The sequence below is a fragment of the Mustela lutreola genome, chromosome 11, assembly GCF_030435805.1.
Source record: "Mustela lutreola isolate mMusLut2 chromosome 11, mMusLut2.pri, whole genome shotgun sequence".
Taxonomy (NCBI): domain Eukaryota; kingdom Metazoa; phylum Chordata; class Mammalia; order Carnivora; family Mustelidae; genus Mustela; species Mustela lutreola.
In genome coordinates, this window is record NC_081300.1 from 35,985,292 (window position 1) to 36,006,619 (window position 21,328).

Below are 21,328 nucleotides of genomic sequence, written 5' to 3' on the forward strand. Positions count from 1 at the left end.
AATGGTATCTAAGGGAGGAAGCGGACACCTCAACCTCCAAGAATGCTCGCAGGACAAGCTGGGAAGCAGAGTGCATGACCAGTCGTGCGCCAGGGGCAGCCATGTGTCCCCACAAAGGGGCCATTCTGACAGGCCAGCAGACTCAGTTCCCAGAAGGCGAGGCATGGAAGGAAACTTAGGGACCATCTAAGTTGGTGGTTCTCAAAGAGCAGTGCCCAGACCCACAGGCGGCATGAGCATCACCTGGGCACTTGTTAGAAATGCAAATGCCCCAACTGCCTATCTAGAAATCTCTACAGTGAGGCTCAGCAATGTATGCTTACTGCATCCTCCCAGTGACTCGGGGGTGCTCAGATGGTCCTCACCCCTGACTCCTTACCTGGGGAACTTTAAAAAGGAGGAGAAAGCAGGACCCTGCGCAGATGGATTTCATCAGAGTTTTTAGGGCTGGGGCCCCAGCTCTGTTACTAAATTCCCCAGGAAATTAGGGCAGCCAGTTTAAGGACCACTGACATAAGCCCACCTTCTCTTTATAGATAAAGACTCAAAACATTGGCCGAGATCACCTATGTCCAGCCAGCCCCATCATTTTCTATAGTACCAAGTCTTAGAGAGCTCTCGGAGAGGGATTTTTCCACTACTACTTCAGGAGATTTCCTCAGTTGGACTCTGCCTGGTCTCAAATGCAGCTAGCCTAAGACTGGAACATTCATCTTCAATCATAACAACAGAGCAAAAATTAATTTTTTAAAAAAACCTCAGTGATGTAAATAGTAGAAAGCTTAATGGAATAATGAATGGTTTTTATTATAAGAATGGCCAGCAACCATGGTTTATCTCCAAAAAAGAAAAAGATAATTTAGAGAAACGGGCATAATTTTCCTGTCCCTCTGTGAAATCAGCCCCTCATTCTGATTTTATGGCATTTTCCAATTATATGGATGGATGACTTGACCTAAATGTGGGCAGGCCAGGCCAAGGCCCCCTTTGAACCCAGAAAACACTCTCAACGTTCAGAGGGCACTGGAGGGAGGTGGGGAGCAAAGCCTGTGCCCTCAAGGTAATGAAAGGCAGCTGTGTTAACTCAGACTTCAAGATAATCATGGTTTTGGAAGCAAGGAAAATGGGACAATATCATGAGTTTTTGGAAAATTACTTTACACTCGTATGTATAAAGGAAATAAAAATAATTCTCCCTCCATCCATATCCTTTTCCATCAGCATATGTGAAAAGTGAACATTTAGATGAGCTCATGTCTAGTCAGAAAGTTTTTCCAAGCATGTAACAAATGTTTATTACTTTAACTAAAACTAGATTCACACATGACTTCATGGTGAAAAAGTGAGAACAAGCTCTCAAGAAATCGCTCAAGCTAATCACTAATATTAATACAGCAGAGTTGGCTGCCTGGCAAAGGTCCTTGGAACAAACACGAACAGGGGAGACAGTGTTTATAAAAATTCAGAACCTTAACTACAATTTATGTACATATGTAGATAAGGCAATAAGTAATAGACATTCATGGATAATAAATTGTGGAAAATGCCCTTCAAATTGTCAATGCCTGAGATTTTGAACATGTATTCTGAAATACTTAGGCATTAATAAATGATTTTTAAAACACTGGTTTCCAATTAGCATGAAGTCAAAAGGTTAACACCACTGATAAGAGATGATCCCTGCATTTCAGAATTTTCTACACTAGCCATACTTTAAACTGTTATATATATATATATTTTTAAATGTCTGTTAGTCAAGGAACATTCAACTCAATGCAAAAGACCAGGGACTTTGTATTTTACACGCTTATACTCTAAGGTCCAGAAAGAACCCCTGCATGTAGAAAACAGGAGATGATGGAAATGCAGACTGTGGGCGTGGGAGAAGGCGATCCAAGCCCCAGAGAGCTTGAAGTCTGCATAATCCATTCAATACCCAATGATGGTTTGAGCTGTTCTGTGCCCACGTGTGTGGTCTTCCAAACAGATTATACACCGTGGGTAGCAAGGATGTTCTTTCTTGCCTACATAATGCTGGCTGCTCAGAAATATCTGTTTGATGAATCAATGGTAGAAACAACATCCCTGAGAATTCAGAGTTAACACTACAGAACAAACTTGGTGAAGGAAAATGCAACAAAGACCCCGAACATGTTTATTTTGTTTTATTTTTAAGTTTTCTCACCATGGAACACTTTAACCATATACAAAAGAAGACAGAACAATTTAGTGAACCCCAGGTGCCAATCAATCAATTCATACCAATCCTGTTTCTTCTATCACCCCATACCAATTTGTCTGTCTGCTGCCATGTTAATTTGAAGTGGATCCCAGACATCACATCATTTAATCCATAAATACTCTAATATGCATCCCCAAGATGCAGAAACTCATTTTAAAATTATGTACTCACAATAAAAAAGACTAATACTTTATTATTAAATGTCTAATCAGTGACCCAAATTCTGTTTCATAAATACCATTTTGTGTTTTTATGTGTTTGTGTCTTTGTTTTTTTACATTTTGTACCATGATCCAAATAAGACACACATGTGGATTTAAAGGTCTTTTAATTCATCCTTTTTTCCCCTTGAAATTTATATGTTAAATAAACTAGGTTATTTGTCCTCTGTAGCCTACAGTCTGGATTTTGTTGACTGCACCAATGTGGTGTAGATTAACATGCGCTTCTTAAATCATTTATAAATCGGTGTGCTGCATATGGAGACATGATGAGATCTAGAGTTGATTTTGTTGGCTTAACCACATCATCAGTGATAATGTAAATTCCCATGAGGAACCACAGACGATTGTATCTCATTTCCACCATGTAAGCAGGCCTTATGCTCAATGCCTTGATCCGTTCACTGAGGATTGCGAAATTGTGATACTTTAATTCTGTTATTCTCCCTTACTTATAAGCTAGAAGATTATTACAAATAATACTTCCTCCCTCAATTACTGTTTGATTATCCTAAAGTTCACATAAAGAATTTACTGTTTTTGGTGCAATTATAAAACTCCTAGAATAAAACATAGGCAATAATTTTTTTGACACCAGCCCTAGAAATATTTCTCTAGACATCTCCTAAGGCAAGGGAAACAGAAGCAAAATTAAACTACTGAAGCTACATCAACATAAAAGTTTTTCACGGTGAAGGAAACCATCAACAAAGCAAAAAGGCAACCTACTAAATGGAGGAGATATTTGCAAATGACATATCCGATGAGGGGTTAACATCCAAAATATATAAAGAACTTATACAACTCAACACACACAAAAAACAAATAATCCAATTCAGAGCAGAGGACCTAAAAAGACGTTTTTCCAAAGGAGACATCCAGATGGCCAAGAGACCAACAGACACATGAAAAGATGCTCAACATCACTTATCATCAGGGAAATGCAAATTAAAATTATAATGAGTTAACACCTTGCATGTCCGACTTGCTAAACTAAAAAATGTACAACTCAAAAAAAATAACAAGGGCTTGTAAGGATGTGGAGAAAATGAAGTTTCCTCAAAAAAATTAAAAATAGAATTACCATATGATCCAGTAATTCCACTATGGGGTATGAACTAAAAGAAAATGAAAACACTAATTCAAAAAGATATATACACTCCTATGTTTACTGAAGCATTATTTAAAATAGCCAAGATATGGAAGCAACCCATTGTCCTTCCACTGATGAATGAGTAAAAAAGATGCACTGTGTGTACACACACACACACAGTGGAATATTAGTCATAAGAAAGAATGAGATCTTGCCATTTGTGGCAACATGGATGAACCTAGAGGATACAGTTCTAAGTGAAATAAGGTCAATCAGGGCAAGACATATACCATATGGTTTCACTCATTCTGTTTCAAATAAAATCTTTTAAAAAGTAAATAAATAAATTCAGGAATATAGAGTTTTTAACTTAACCACTTCTACCTTTCTTTTTTTTTTTTTAAGATTTTTATTTACTTATTTGTTAATAAGAGACACAGAGGGAGCAGAAGCAGGGGGAGCAGCAGCAGAGGGAGAGGGAGAAGCAGGCTCCCCACTAAGCAGGGATCCCGATGTAGGGCTTGATCCCAGGACCCTGGGATCATTATCTGAGCTGAAGGCAGATGCTTAACCTACTGAGCCACCCAGGTACCCTTCTTCTACCATTCTGTCTTCTTTCTCCCACATACCAAGAATCCTAACCCTGAATACCTCTAAGAATGACAAAGCTAGAACACACAAAGCTAGAACTCAGAATAGCAATACAACATCAGCAGCAACAAGATCATTATGAACAGCTGATTGTGTGTGTGGTTTCTTTTTGTTCTTAGAGCAGATTTACTCAACATACACAGATCACAGTGTTTTAAAGCCACTGGGAATAACGAACTCTTCTCTGTTCAGTTCAGCCACCAGCGGGACACTCAATGAGGTGAGCACAGGTATGAAAGAAGTCAAAGCTCAACAGCAACAGCAGGCAGGTTGAGGAACTCTGGGTCAGGGTAAGGAGTGGCAGGAGCATGGCCCTCTGATGGCACAATGAGTCCAGCCCAAGTGTAGCGGGGGATCTGAGTTAAAAAGAAGGGTGTAATCGAGGGTAAACAAGTTTTATTTTGTTCAGCTAAGGAACAGAGAGATATACAGATGGAAATTGCTAAAGACTGAAGACATAGGCATCTTCTAGAGGACTATCCAATTCACCTAGTCTATTCACCCCAAAGACCTGGCGATGAAATCCAGGGAGCTTGTATATAGCTAGACTCAGATGGATGCCCTGTAGTATCTTAAGTTCTATACCAGATATAGGGAACATCAGAGGTATTTGAAGGGACCGAGAGGAGTCACTTAGGGAGAGGTACCCTAGCAGGACGGGACAGCAGGAGATAACCTGAGAGACAAAGAGAATGGACGTGGGGTGGCAACATATTCTGGCATAGAATCAATGGGTCCAAGGGCAAAGGTGCAGAAGAGTATGGCTTGTCCCTAGAAGGCAACCGTGAGTAGAATTTAGGATGCAGCCAAGGTCAAAGAAGTGGGCAGCAAAGGCCACATCCACAGGGCTTCCAGGTTATACTGAGAATTCCAGATGTAATCCAGAATGCTGCATGGAACCATCAGGAGAATAATTTCCTCAAACGTCTCTGGTAGGAAATTAAAGAACAGACTGAGATAGAGAACCAAAAGCTGGCAGTGCCCCACGACAGCTGTTTGCAATTTTTCCAGAACTAACAGCCTGAAGGCAGACCCCAACCCCAAGTATCTCAGAGATGTGCAGCATGAGGGGGCGATGACACGGTAGGTTCCCAACCGTAACCGTCAGGAGAGCTGAGAGGAATCATGTCCAGAAATGCCGACCCTGAAAAGGGACTCTGCTCAGGGAGAAGGTGTGGGCGTGGTTGAACAAGTTTAAGGACCAGTGGCATGAAAATGTGCAGATGGAATGGATGGTTGACCTGTCTTTTTGCCAATCCCTTCTCAGGAAGACATCCACAAGGAGCACTGCTTCTCTGACACAACTATTACTGATGATGAAAATTTTTTAAGAATGTGGCTAAGACAGGAGCTGAAGGGAATTGGACCCTATATTCCCTAGGGTCCAAAACCACCACAGAAGGAGCAATGAGCCCATAGAGACACCAGCTCTTGCGAGTGCCATCCTGACTCTGCCAGGGCAGCAGCCTCTTTCTCCTCCCCTGGCTCACTCGCACTCTCTCTCCTCTGCAGCCTCTCATAAGTGAGCAGCTTGGACCTTGTCTGTACTCCCGTCCTAGGCTCCTGACTTCCTCAGGGCAGGGAAAGAGGAGAGGCTTAGGAGCAAAGGAAAAAACAAACCCTGAAAGTGGGACATACACATATGCACAAGGGACATGTCCTGAGCAGCATGGTTTGTAACACAGCCAACACTGAGGATAAAGCAAACTGCCTGCCAACAGAAGAACGCACAGGGCTACTTGCACTGTATTCATACCCAAGAACACCCAGAGCCACACCAGCCCATCATGCCTACGCCTGGCCCACGTTATTAAACAAGCTGGAGTACGACACATGCAGCATGTCATATGTGAAGTTAGCAGAAAAGAACACGGACACTGTTGGAGAATCTTCACCACCAGCACAGAAACACGCATGCATGTGACCATCAGCAGAGAGGGGGGACCTGGGGCAGGAAAACAATGCTTGGAATGAGGGAGAAAACAAGACCTCAATTATATCCGTAGTAGGTTTTTCTTTGTAGAAGTCAGAGGTCAATATGGAAAAACATGATTTGATCAAGTTGTCATTACTTCCTAATGTTTGAAATATTTGATATGGTAAAGATACTCTCACTGTGATATTTTGACCTCACTGACATTTTAATCCAAGGAAACGTTTCTTTCTGTAATCAGTAAGAGGTAGAAACATGTCTGTATCCAATTCCATAAGCAATGCACAAACAGGACCTAAGAGCATGCTTTTCTTCTTTTTTACCTGAAATATCTGCTTCAGGGAGAAAAGGGCCCTTCTTAAATCTCGCCCACTGGAGTTGTACAGTTTCTCTGGAATAAAAAACATAACATATAGAATTAATTAAACTGACTCAATGAACGGTAAAAACACAGGATGTGAACAATGAACAGACTTTCCACTGGAGAGGTGAGTAGACAGAAGCCATGGAAGATAGAGCCCTCACGTCCGCCAGTGCAGAGAATAGCCTGGGCTGCTGCAGGTGGCCGGAAGAGGGGGCGAGGGAGTTGTGGAGGACAAGACCCCACGTGCACCCTCAGCGCCACCCTCCCTCTCTCCAGACTTCCATTTCCAGATGCTTGTCGACCATTGCACTTAATGGCCAACCATATCCAGAAAATTAACCCAGCCAAGATGGAATGCACCCCTCCACCTCCCTCCTTTCTTGCCTCACAGCCCCTGCCCCACCATCCTTCTACAGCTGGGCTCAGCTTTGAGGCACCTCCTTTTCCCCAGGATCTAACCGTCACCTTAAAAGACCTAAGGACAGTGTAGTGGTTTTCAGGACTGGATTCCTTGGCGATGGCTCTGTAAATAGCTTTAGCTCTGGGTCTACCTGGGCTTTCACTCATGTTTCAAGATGGTCTGGCCCTGAGCAAGGCAGATGGAGGAATCCCGTATTGGTCTTCTCTGGCTCAAGATTCAGGCCAACTCCTACAACCCCCAGTGTTCTGTTAGTCACATTTAACATGTACCAGTTAGGCCAGGCCTAAGGAATAAGGAGGTGACCTTGACCTAGGACCTATCCTCCAGAGGTCACAACGTGGGATGGAGACAAATGAACTTGCTAAAATTACTAGTTAGCCAATGGAGTAGAGCTCCAAAGTGCTGAGGTCAGGAGGAAGTGAGAAACCAGTTATTCCAGTGTATGTAGAATGCCTGGGAGCATGGACTCTGCTCAGCTTCACACGACTCAAACTTGGCTCTGATCTAGGTGACTCAGGGGTCAGGTTAGGTTCCCAACAGCAGGTACCAGACTGACCCAATAAAAAAAATCATCCAACATGTATTTCCTGAGCACCTGCCAGGAACTGTTCTAGGCAGCCAGTAGTGAAGAGTAGACTTAATAAACGCAAGGACTAAGCAGTCAGAAAGCCTAGATCTCAAAGCTGGTGTCACTCCCTACTTGCTACATAACCTTGAACAAAGTAGTTTATTTTTCTAAGACTCAGATCCCCTGTTTATAAAATAAGAACATGCAACAGCAGATTTAAAGGAAGACAGTTTTTGTGTTAAATCAAACACTGATACAGTATAGGGTGATGCCAAATTATTTAAAATGTTAAAGAATAAAACAGTCAAAAGCAGTATCATGCCAGAGGCCAACCTCTCTGAGCTTCAGTTTCAGCATATGGTGGGCAATGCGCAGAACCACACTGCCTGCTTATGTCACAGACTTGAGTGGAAGGACACAGAACACATAGGTCTATAAGAGTTGACAGAAGTCTGGCCATGAGAAGAATATGCCCGCTTGCACAGTAACTTTGGAAGGGAACAGGCTCCCACCTTTGATGTAAAAGGCTGTAGGGTAGGTGGGGCTCAGATCTGCACAGCCGTAGCTGCCCCCAAAAGCCTCCTCTACAGACATCTTCACTCTTCTCATCCACTCTCCACCCAAAGGCCAAAAGGGTTGGGAGAAAATGACCACCTGATGACATCACTGGTCCCATTTAAACCCTTCAATGGCTGCCCCTGCACTGAGAATGAAATCCAAAATCCTCTGCAGGACCTGTCAAGCCCTTGGTTATGCAGCCCCAGCTCCCTCATCACTATGTTGCAGACTCTCTGGTCTCATCCAGGCACTGGGCAGGTCAGGTTCCTCCAGACGCAAAACCTATGAAAACACCCAGTAAGGGATAGAGGCTAGATTGTGTCAGTTTGGGGGTCTAGGGGGTGGGTGGTGTCTGATCCCAAGAGCTTCTAAATAATACGCAGTCCATGATCACTTACTGACTACGAAGAGTTTTGATTAAGACAGAATGCATCACCTTCCTAAAAACAAGACCCGAGAAAACTCCAGAGAAATCAGCCATCCCTAAAATAAACATCTTGTTTATCACAGACCCTAAGACATGAGGCCCAGATAACTTTCAAGCTGACCTCTAAAGTGAGTGCACAGCCTCAGCATACACAAGTAATAAATAAGTGGAGTGGACTGCATCACCCCTGTGTCTGGTCCCGAGGGTGATCACTCCACAGTTTTGGCAGCTAAACCTCTCTAACTTCTCAAATTCTGAGGACAGAAATTTTGATTGTTGCCAGAACCATTTCTAATAAATAAGAATAAATAGATGCAAGCATGGGAACAAGCTCCCCCAAAGAGAAGCAGATTTATCCTATCCAGTAAGAACATCTGAAGAGAGTGTCAATTCCAAGTACCTCTTTATAAGGTAATAAGACTTGCAGTAGACTTCTCTTGTGCATGCCCCACTAGATGACAAGCAGAAATAGGTCTTAAGTGAATTTACAACATCACAGAGTTAGTTACTGATGATGTGTCCTGGCTTCCAATTCATGTGAATGAAAATTATGGCTAATTGTGCTCAGATGGTTAAGGTTTCTGTACTTGGTATTATACTCAAAATCAGGTTTTTAAAAAAGTTTAGTTGAGAATGACAATATTTTGTTGAGGATTTTTTACATGTATATTCATGAGGAATATTCATGATCTGTAGTTTTGTTTCCTTCTAAAGGCTTTAATGTTGAAGCAATATGGACTCTCATGAGTTGGGAGTATTCCCTCCTCTTCTACTTTCAGAACAAGTCTACGTAGACTTGATATTACACATTCCTTAAGTGTTTCGCAGAATTCTACAGTGAAGCCACCTGGGGCAGAGGGAGGCCGGGAGGAGTTCTCTGTATTGGGAGGTTTTAAACTATGAATTCAGTTTCTTCAATTACTATAGAGCTATTCTGATTCTTTCTTCTTGAATGAGCTTTGATAGTTTGCATCTTCTAAGGAATTTTTCCAAATTATACATTTAATTTGTTCAGTGCGTGGGCATAAAGTTGTCATCATATTCCCTATTACCCTTTTATTGACTACGGCAATCTCCTCTCCTACCCTTATTATTGGTAATCTCTCTGTCTCTTTTCTCCACTTAGTCTGGCTAGAGGTATATCCATTTTATCGACCTTTTCAAAGAAGCAGCTTTTGATTTCATTGTTCTTCCTCTTTCCTTTCTGGCTTAATCATTTTCTTCTTTCTGCTTGCTTTTGGCCTATTTTGCTCTTTTTCCCTACTTTCTTAAGGTGGAAATTCAATAACAATTGATCTGAAACCTTTCTTCTTTTCTAAGTAGGTAAGGTTATAAGTATCTCCCTAACTGCTGCTTTGGCTGCATTCTGCACAGTTTGCTATTTTGTGTTTTCATTTTCATTCAATTGGAAATGAAGTGAATGCTGAACATTTCTTTCCAGTCAAAAGGGAGTAAGTCCTGTGGTGGGGTTTTTGTTTGTTTGTTTGTTTTGGACCTATGGTTTATTTAGAAGTATACTGTTTAACTTCCAATTATTTGGGAATTTTTCACATATCTGTTACCAATTTCTAGTTTCATTTCTTTATGATGAGAACATAATCTTATAGGATATCAATTATTTTAAATTTATTAATGTTTATTTTATGGCCCAGAATATGGTTTATCATGGTGAACATCTCGCATACATTTGAAAAGAACAGACTATTCTAGAAATATCCACTAGGCCAAACTGAGTGGTAGTGTTGTTCAGGTGTTCTATATTTTCACGAGCTTCTGTACATCACTGAGAAAGGAGTGTTGAGATTACCAACCATGACAGTGGATTTTTCCATTTTTTCTTGCATCTGTATGAGTATTTGCTTTAGGAACACTTTGCCTCTCTCTTGTTATGGGCACTCACATTTAGGATTGCTACAGCTTCTAAGTGAATTAACCTTTTATCATTATATGTCTTTCTTCATCTCTGGCAATATTTCTTGTTTAAAGTCTATATTTTTAATATTAATATGATCACTTTGGGTTAGTATCTGCATAGTTTCTGATAGAGTTTTAACTTGTTTTTATCCAGTCTCACAATCTCTATCTTTTAATTGATATGCATTCACCATATTTTTAACCTCTACGACATCACCTTTGATGAGAAACATCCTTGTACAAATGCCAAAAATATCTTTGGTGCCAAAACACTCTCTCTCTCCTTTTTTTTTTTTTTTTTTTTTTTTTTTTTTTGCCAAGTCTCTTTTAATTAGAACAAAAAGATTTTTTTTTTTTTTAATTTTGCTGTGGGTTTTTTTTTGTTTTTTTTTTTGGAGAAAGTGGTGGGGAATGAGGGGGAGAGAGAGAGGGAGAGAGTATACTAAGCAGACTCCATGACCAGGACGGAGACCAGTTTGGGGCTCAATCTCACATCCCTGAGATCATGATCTGAACCAAAACCAGGAGCCAGATGCTTAACTGACTGAGCCACCCAGGTACCCCTATAATTTCTATTTGAAAAGCACTATTTCAATTGCCCTTAATTTAAAAAACTGTTTATAGTCATTCATTTAAATAATTATTCCAACAAATCTGAATAACAAAATAATAATGTTCCCAAATAATTCTTTTATGCAAAACAATTATCACTACAAACTTCAGAGACAGATTCACATCTGTCACTGTGGCTTTTTACTATCAAACACAGAAGATCAGCTGTCTTATTTAAGGATATTACATATTTTGGCTTAAACGTCCTTTAACAGGCAAAGTGTTTTAAGTCTGTATGTTAAAAGAACTAGGTGAGGGCTAGATCAGAAATCTTTCCAATATGGCACCTGTTAAGTTGTAGTTTGCTTAATTTAAACCCTTTGTAAAAGCAGTTAGCAGTGAAGCTTCACTTTTATGGACCAAGATATCCTCTCCCACAGTACTAGAAACCATTTTTTCCCCTACACAATCAAGGTTTTTAAGAATGTCATGCATTGGTCTCTGTAACATATGAAAGCAACATTGAAATCATCACCATTGTGGTTGAAATAAAAATGACCACGTTTTTATTCAAAGAGCTATTACTCTAAAGTACTGTCTTTTTTTTTTTTAAGGTTTGATTTATTTTTGAGAAAGTAGCAGGCAGGGGCAGGAGACAGGACAGAGCAAGGAGAGAGAGAAACTCAAACACACTCTTCGATGAGCACAGAGCCCAAGGACACAATCCCAGGAGCATAATCCCAGGACACTGAGATCATGACCTGAGCTGAAAGCAAGAGTCGGATGCGCAGCAAACTGAGCCACACGGACGCCCCTACAGAACTGACTTTTTATAAGATCACTGATATTATCTTTTTTAACCAAAATCATGGTATGCAATGAAACCACAGTGCTTAACTAAAACTCAAAATTGCCATTTTTAAAACATAATGGTACCAATAGTCTCTAGACCCAACCTGACCTGTTCTGTTGGTTCTTCACATACATTTTAGGAGACACCACTGTTCACCTAGAGGACAAAAAGGATTAGGAACCAAGCACGTCTGTAAATGACATAGAGGCATACTTTGGAGATATTCCAAGTTTGGTTCCAGACCTATAGAATAAAGTAAATATCACAATAATGCAAGTCAAATGCACTTTTTGGTTTCCCAGTGCATATGAAAGTTCTGTTGACGCTACTGTAATCTAGTGCATGCACATTAAGTCTTTTAAAAAGTGCACGTATCTTAATTTAAAAATTCTTTATTAAAAAAAAAAATGCCAACCACCCGAGCTTTCAACAAGTAGTAATCTCTGATTGCAAATCACCATAACAAATAATGAAGTTTGAAATATTGTGAGAATTACCAGAATATGACAGGGACACCAAGTAAGCAGATGCTCTTGGGAAAAATGGCACCAACACACTTGCTTGATGCAGGTAAAACTTCACTTTGCCATAAAACTTCACTTTGTAAAAAATGTAATATCTGAAAGTACAATCAAGTGCAGTAACACGAGCTCAGCTGGTATAATCTGTCGTTGTGGGAGGCAATGGTTCCTGCTGGCAGAGGAGAAGAGTGGACATTTCATTACATCAGCTGTCATGCCCACACCAGTGACTACTCATAGCCTTTGGTGTTCCTTCATGAGCAGCCTCCACAGGCCAAAGGAGAAGCACTGCTTCCCACAGCCCAAGCCCCGGCTTCCTTGATACAGAGCTAACCATGTCTTGGGAGGTGTGGTCTGGAGCTTTCACTGCTGGGGACACTAGGACTCAAGAAATGGAGTGTTCTATCTGTAGCACATCCAGGCCTCATCATACAGAAAGTCAGACTCACTATGGCTGGGCAGGCCTCCCCTTCAGTGTAGACGAGACTATCAAGGGCTTCCCCTAGAACAGGGCTAGCTTGGCAGCTTCCTGAGGGGATGCTGGACATGGCTCTTGGATGCATTCCCTGTTCAACATTAATCACTTCTCCTTTAGAAGCAGCCCATCTATGCAGAGCTCAGGTGTGATTCTCAGCCCCGGGTTACAGTACATGGAAGGCTTCCTCAGGGAAGGATGACGGAGCCCCACAGGGCTCCCTTGTTCTGCCACAGTATCTGCAGCCTCTGCTTTCTGTGTGGGTCTACACGTGTGCAGATCCAGGTGCACACTGGGCTTCAGCCTATGGGTGATGCGACAGAACGTGGGGTCCTCTGATTCTCCAAATACACCGAATGCATTGTGCAGTCTCTTCTCATGGGTCCTGAGTCCCAAGAGAGGGAATTCCATATGCCCCTATTGCCTGAAAATCAGGCAATGCTGAAGAAAAAAGGCATCAAATGCAGAGCAGGGAGAGAGGTCCAGAGCCCACCCTATGCTAGCAGGAGGGCAGCTTCAGAGTCTTCTCCTATATGCAAACGAATTCAGAGCGACTCTCCCTTTTCCTCTTTGCCCACCTACACTGTAAACACGTGCCAAGGAACACACAGCCTCTACTGGAGAGACAGTACAGAAGCTCTCGCTGTGCCAGACTCTGTATAAGAGTCCTGAGGCAGCACCTTGGAGTAAGGTGGCAAAGCAGGGAAATGTGCGTCCCTTCCTGGCAAAACAAAACAAAAACAAAAAAACAAAAACAAAAAAACCCACAGCATCTCAACTCAAAGCTGAATCCTATATGTAAAGGGCTGGGCTGGGCTCCGGCTGGGATCCAGGAGATTTGCCATTCTCCCCAAGCCTGGAGATGGCCAGGTGGGAGGTGTGCAAAGAGAAACGTGCCTCCCTCCAGCACCGCCCCAAGGGTGGGACAGTAGCTGTTGAGAGCTCAGAGAGCAGAAGGTCCCAGGGAAGATGCAGTGCCAGTTCCAGCCGCTGGGGGAGCTATGGGGCCAATTGATTCCTACTGAGGTCAAGCACAGCCTGTGATGGGCCAATAAATGAAAGTATTTATATGTTTTCCCACCTCCTTCCAAACTGAATCTACCCAGGGAACAGTCAGATGTATAGCACTAGTCTTTGAGGAAAAGGCCATCAGGAGCCTACATTTGGTGGGGAAAGGAGGAAGGACCAGAACATCATTTGTTAAAGTCTTTATAACTGCCCCCGCCTTTCCTCTCCATGGTTCTTGCCTTTTAAAATGAAACATGTTCTTTTAAGAGATACGATTAAGGTATTACACTTTAAACCAGTTTATAATGATGAACAGAGGGCAGATTAATTTAAGGCCATTAGGGACCATTCCTGTTCCTTCATTGGAAAGGAAACTCGCATGGCCCGCCCACATGAACACTAAAAGGATAGCCACAGAGGTCCTGTGTTTCCTGCTAAGGACGCAGGGAAGAAAACCTAGTGTGGGGAAAGCAGACCTGAACATCAGAAGGAATCAGTGAGAACATGAGAACCAATTTACATTTAGTGAAAGAGCGTGGCGGGGAGGAACACAGGGCATCTGTGAGTGTGCCAAGGAAGTGGGGGAGTGAAAGATACATCGAGAACATCATGCTTCAGACCCATAAAACTCACCGACTTTAATGCTCATAATTTCAGCACACTCTTCTTTCACCCAGGGCCAAGCCCATTAGCCAAGCTCTCTGTGCAAACACTCGGACCAGGACCCGGGAGACCCCTCTCTGCGCAGATGCAGCAAGAACTTTCCTCGAGCTGCCACAAAAGACACCACACTGAGGAGATTTAGTCACAGACAAAATGTGTGCACCTGCATCTAAAACTCATTTGGCACCAGCTACAGAGAATGTGACCACCCTGATTTTTCGGATAGAGCAGAGGGACAGGCGCTCTCCTCTGCCAGGCATTAGCTTCGAGATGTTTCCTCCTCAGACTCACTCGTCAGAGAGAGCTGGTGAAGAACAATTCTGCAGTGGGACAGAAATCACTGGCCAGGCTTAGGTTACGCTCCACTCCCCAGCCAGGAAGGCGGCGGCCCCCAGTTCCTGTCAGCACCGAGTCAAAGGAATTCCACTCTGGCCATTCTTCCCCTGAATTCGAGTAAGCCACCGACACACTGATGACCCGAAAGTACACCCCACTTCAACCTGCAACTGCTGTCTCATTATAACGTGTTGATATTTTAAAGATAACCACCGAAGTGGCACCGGAGAAAATTTTTCAGTGAAAGCATAGCTTGGTCCGATTTTAGAAATCCTGCCTTCCCAGCAGTGTTTAAGTGCTTTGGAGTCACAATTTCGAAGTTATATACAGGCCATCACAAATGTTAACATCAGAGGGTACAGGGACTAAGTGTGCTCCCCCAGGAACATTCCATGGACCACGGGGGAAAAGCCTGATCTAACCCCGCCTCTTCAGCTTGCAGGTAAAGCAACTAAAACCAGAGTGTTACTGAGTTCATGGCCCCAGCTCTGGAATTGTGGGTCTAAAGAAGTGGGGGAGAGGGACCAAAATCGGCTCGCAGAAATGGAAACTGGCTGTTATGTTCTGTTCGTACAATACAAAGAAAATGGGCCACAGAAACTCGCCCACATCTTAAGCACGGTGTCCACGTCACCATGTTACTTCAGAGACAAATCACACACGTACAAAAGCAAAGGCTCATGTTCTGGAGGTCGGCTCAGAGAAATACCTGTGGGATGGTGGGGAGCAGGGATTCATGAGGGCTCCCCCTGCCCCCCATTCATCAGGAGGCGGTCCATTCAGCCTGAGGATGAAGAGATTACATGCAAATGATGGAGAGGCCAGGAGTCCTATGAGATCACCTTATTTAAACCCAAAGTCCCTTGGAGCACAATCGGTTTAAATATTTATGTCACATAATCCTTATACAAATCCCTGATTCTCTCCAAAGCAGATGTGGAGGAAGACCCGCTCAGACATCTGGAGTTGAGGGAGGGGGACAGACATGCCCCCAAGTCATGCCCAAGCTACGTGAGAAGGGGATGGAAACACAGAGGAAATGCCAAGGAAGGGCAGGTGACACCTGGGCACTTGGGGCTGGGGAGCAGAGATCCAGAAGAGGTTAACACGGAACAAACTTCGAGGGTAAGTAAAAATCAGCCACAGAGAGCAGTGTGGTGCAGAGGGGAACCCGAGGACGAGAGAAGAGCAGGGGTGCCGCCTGGGTGCTGCCCCAGGAAGCAGCAGGTTCACTTCGGTGTGGCTAGCACTTGGGCAAGAAGGTTGTGGTGGTGACAGCATGACCCTGGGGGCACTGCGGAGTCCTCGCCTTCATGGTCTCACAAGGCAACAGAGTGAAGTTCAACTCCGTGTCTCTCTCGGGCAGTAACAGAGGGTGTGGGAGGGATTTCAAGCAGGAAGGACTCTAATGACACAGGACTCCAGGAGACCCGGCCAGCACGGCCAGCCAGGGCAGAGGAACTGGAACAGGACTGGGTAGAGGCAGAAAACCAAGTAAGTTCCCGACAGGAGCAGTGGGGATGGTGACGAGGGATGGACTGGGGAGTGACTGAAAGAGCTGAACATGGGGTGAAACGGGTGAAGGACCCCCAGAGCTCCAGCTTTTTGGGTTTGTGGGGAAACCACTCCCTGGGACATGGGACACAATGGGCAATCACCACCAGTGAACAGTGCCTCTGCTCTGGCGTGGACCCCCAAGACAGCTGAAGACTGTCCTCAGATCTCTGGTCAGAAGAAGCCACACACTCCAGCCTGGAACACGGTTTTCCTGCTTCGTCCACCTCGCCCCTGCCTGTGTGCCCATCGTCCCCTCCTGAAGACAGCGTCCTTCTCCTCCCAAACCCTCTGTGAACTCCTAGCATTCACCTCTATTCTAACACCTGTCACACAGGGCCCCCTTCAAGTGACAAAGGGCCTCCTGGCTGCTGTTGGCTAAGGAGGCAGCACCAGACTTCAAATCAGGCAACCACGTGCTTGGTGGCTTGTTGGCCAAGGCCATCCACCCGTGCCCCACCCAGGTCCACACGCTTCCCAGCTTGTCACCTTGGGAGTCATGGCGCCACCTCCTCATGGGCACTGAGGCAGGCAGCCCAGGCAGAGCTGGCGTCTCTGACTTCACTTGGAGGCAACTGTTTCTCCCTCTGAGTTTCAGGCAGCTGGGCAGCTTTGGGGCCCAGGGAAGCACACTTCTGTCTATTCCCATCTTCGCTTTCACAGAAGTGTCCCCTCTCAGAGACAGACAGGCCGGATACGGTACGGCAGGCCATGTCATAGACAGGAACTCTGGGGAGAATTTCTCCTCAGGATCAAAGACTAGAGACAGGCGGGTCCACAGAGACATCCAATCCCCCACAGTTCACCTTGGAGAAGCTGGGGCCCTCGTCCAAACCACAGAACCCCTGCTCCTGTGCCCAGGGCCAGTGGCATTTTGACAGTGTCCCTCTAAAAAGGCTGTTGATCTGGGGTGACCAGATGAGCATTGGAAAAGCAGCAAAAACACCGTGAGCCAGGCAGTGGTGTGAAAAACATGGAATGGGGACCTGTTACTTCAGAACTCCTGGGTCTGTCTACACCTCTGCCTCTCAGTGTCCTGTAAATGGCTTGGCTCCCTGCTCTCCTGCCCTCTCCTGCTCCAGTTCCTTCTCTTTTGCTCTCGTCTCCCCTCCTTAGGTAACTGGAGAACTTCCAGATATTTTATTTACAGGCTTTTATCATTCCCTTTCTTTTAGAATTCAGCTAAAACATTTAGATGTTTTTTCAAAATCACTTCTTTTTCTCTTTCTACTTCTCTTCTAATAACAACCCGAATCCACAGCACTAAGTTGGTTTTGCTTGAGCTGAGGGGGCTTCTCCTCAGAGCTGGCTGCAGCATCACAGCCTCACTGGCCTGCAGCGAACCCTGCTCGCCCCCTCCTGGGGTGGGAGGCAGAAGGGGAAGGCAGTGTGCCTCAACAAAGAAACCCACCTCTGTTCTTCTGGAAGCATCCAGAGTCCCAGGTGGAGAAACCGTCTCTCCATCTGGGATCAAGCCCAACTCTACTTTCCCCTCCAGGGATAAAACTTAGCAAAGAACCATCCTGATCCAAGGGCCAGAAACCATGTATGCACCCTACAAGGCCCTGAGCGCACATGTGAAAATACTCAGCCACCTTACCCAGGCCTGACTGTAGCCAGGACAGTCCTGGCCTTGGCCTCTGCAAAGTAGCTCCTCTTTCCCATCCTCTACTCACCAAACCCGCCACGCTTGGCCCCTGACCTCCTGTCCTGCCCACCCATGGGGCACAGTGTCCACATCACCTGCCATCTCCTGCCCTCCCAGTTGGCAGGGTCCCGACCCTGCACTGCACCCTGCTGTGATTTGCCCTTAGCCTTCTGTGCTGTTTCGCCGTAACCTTGGGTAACACCACCATCTAGACTCCTAAACTGATGTTTGCATTTCAGAAGATTTTTCTCTGTGCCTTGGTTCTCTTATGAGCAGCACACTTTGAGAGGTACACATCCCCCACATTTTAAAGAACACAATAACGTTGGTAAAGCATCAGACACCTTTTAGTGCTCAGTAAAAACCACTTTTCCTTCTCTCTCCAACCCGAAAGGCTTCAACGGCGTTTCTAAAAAATACCCAAGACTCCCTGTAGTGAATAGGCAAAGCTTTCACGGGGCTGGCCAGGCCCCCCCTGTCATCCGGCAGGTCCTTCTGTGTGCTGAGAAGGTTGCCTGAGCTCAGACAGCCCGGGCTGGGCCCTGGGGATGCCCCTCAAACCATGACCACCGCCCCCAAAAAACAGCCTCTTCCTTCCTGGGGTCAATGGCTCTTGACAGGGAAAACACTCACCATCCCTGCCCTAAACATTTTGAGGAAAAGAAGTGAATGTCTAATCCCCAGAGAAAAGATAAGGATCATTAGCTGGGGTCAAAAGGGAACAATCTGGCATCAATCATGTCACAGAGCAGAGTGGCAAAACCCCACAGTTCACCTGACCCACCCCCTGGGGCCGGGCTCTTCCCTTAAGCCTTCTTCAAGATGGAAACAGCCATTAATCTATGGCAAGCGTGCTAATACAAACAAAACTGCACCAATGTTTGGGTTGTTTTTGGTTTTTATTTCTATTTATTTATTTATTTATTTATTACAACAACCCTTCTGTTAAGAGTTTATTCTCTAACCAAGGAGTGAGGACTGGGAGGACCATAGCGTTTTTACCGTTAAGTGTCTCAAACCTTTAATATCGGTTTTGTCCTATAACAAACTCACATCTGAACTGAAGTTCTCTATACATCAAAAGGACAAACCACATCCCAATCCTTCCTAACCTCCTGACACTTTCCCTCTGTGCTTATTTCCAGGCTGTGCCAACGAGGGCTAAGCCAAGGGTCCATAAATGACCCAAGCGTCCCATCTCATCCCCTCTGCGGGAACAGCTGGGAGAGTGAGATAGAGCGGAGACCATAATTAGGAAGCGTCGTGCCTACAGCTTCAAGTTTTGGGCAGACTTCCATTGCAGAGGACCAGAAAAACCTACTGACTGAAGCCTCAGGGGATTCCGTCTTTCTAACCCTAATATTTCATCAGTGGTTCCTAAAGAAATTGACTATTTGCCTAGCCGTAACTTCCCCTTGGGAACACGGAGCTCCAAAGGGACATCGCACAGGAAACAATGGCTGCGGCCTCTGAGCTGCTCTCAGCCTCAAAGATATACAAAAGATGGTGCTCCAAGGAGGAACTGAGAGTTTAATAGGATGGATCTATCGACAGACAGGTTCAGTCTAATGTGGAAAGTGATGAAACACAGGAGGGCTTGCTGGGGGTCCAGTAAACTTGGGGGTTCAGGCCAGAAGCCTAAGATGTCAGGCAAATTCTGGGGTCAGAGTTATCCAGGTGAATAAAGGCAGGCATAGGTTTCTACGATGAGAGCACTGAAGTGAGAGAAGTGAGAGACCTGGGTCTCTAGGTAACCTTTGGAGTCTTATGACACCACGGACAGGACCCAGGGATGGGCAGGATCATTTCTCTGGATCAGACACAGGCGGACAACTGGAAGAATCCTCAGTCACACGGAAGGTTAATGGAGTGGCTTTTTAAGATATTCTTCCAACCAACACCATGTCACCTATTATGCACCAGGCTGTGCGCTAAGTTTTACATTCAGTGGATGTGCATGGGGTCTTACCACAGTGGTGCCATCTGTGGGAAAACGGAAGCACTCCAGCAGTGCTTTCCCCACCAGTCCACTGAGCCCCACTTCTCACATCTGGCTGACTCTGCCTTCCTTTCCCTCTAGGGTCTCTGCCTCCAGCGGATCCACCCTGGGTTCCACCTGCTCCACCTGAGTCAGTGCAAAGAGAACAAGTATCAGGGCAGCCCGGGGATTGGCCAGGACTGGTGGGGAGCGGGGGCTGGGTGCAGCTAGAGTAGACCACCCATGGCCTGTGATCAGATCGTGATCGAATCATGATTGGCTCCCGAGGTCAGCCTCTCACTGCCCCGGTACCCTCACCATCATGCCACACTGGAGGCTGAGCCAAAGGAGCCTTTAAAAGAAAGAGTCAGGGGGTGCCTGGGTGGCTCAGGAGGTTAAAGCCTCTGCCTTCGGCTCAGGTCATGATCCCGGGGTTCTGGGATCGAGCCCCACATCGGGCTCTCTGCTCCGTGGGGAGCCTGCTTCCTCCTCTCTCTCTGCCTGCCTCTCTGTCTACTTGTGATCACTGTCTGTTGAATAAACAAATAAAATCTTAAAAAAAAAAATAAGAAAGAAAGAAAGAAAAGAAAGAGTCAGAACCACAGGCCACTGACAAAGGAGGCCAAGCAAAAGTGCACGTTCTTCTCACCCCATGGAGCAGTCCTCACATCACCATGAAGTGGGCAGACCTACCCCTGGTTGGGTTACCTCAGACAGTGAAAGTAAGCAGACTTCTGAATGGTACAGGACAAAAGGTGGGGCATGCTGGTGGTGAAGGGGACCCCAGAGGGCCTTCACAAGAGATGAAGTTCTCTTTGACTTGAGGTCATCTACCACCCTCCCACCCCCTAATGCCCAAGTGCCACACATACTCCCCTCAGGCACAGAGGGCAGCCTGCGTGCCCTCCCAAGGGCAGACCAATTTCTGGGAGTAGGAACTCGAGTGTACCAGAGCATAGGGCTGGCTCAGCCGCACCATCTGTGTGAACCATTATCTTGGTGGCAACCGCCAAGGGCGGGCGGCACTTTGAGTGACAGGATCGAGAATGGGAAGCTGGCAAGGGTGGCTCGTTATGGGGGCCCCCAGTGGGTTCTCCCTTGGGCTCAGCCCTAACTCCACACAGAGCAGAGCCACAGGCATGGAAAATGTCCTCAGTAATCTTTGTGGTCGGACAGCAGGGCCCCAGCCGTCACCACACCCCCTGAGGAGCTGGAGCTCTTTCCTCAGGAAAGAGACATGAATACCCGTCATTACACCACACTTAGAGGCTCCCTCAAACACTGACTGCAGATAAAGGTGCCATTAGAACAAAACCAGGCACCCAAACTGTTGCTTTGCCTTGCAAAG

General features: G+C 45.2%; 1 protein-coding gene across 16 annotated transcripts in view; it reads right to left on the bottom strand.

The window, feature by feature from the left end:
* FHOD3 (formin homology 2 domain containing 3) overlaps positions 1 to 21,328 on the bottom strand; it is a 458,821-nt gene that overhangs the window by 254,716 nt on the left and 182,777 nt on the right. For all 16 annotated transcript variants that reach the window (XM_059139157.1, XM_059139159.1, XM_059139160.1 and 13 more), the window contains exon 4: positions 6,464 to 6,531. In XM_059139157.1, coding sequence (XP_058995140.1) covers positions 6,464 to 6,531 — 68 coding nt within the window. The remainder of the gene's footprint in view (positions 1 to 6,463; positions 6,532 to 21,328) is intronic.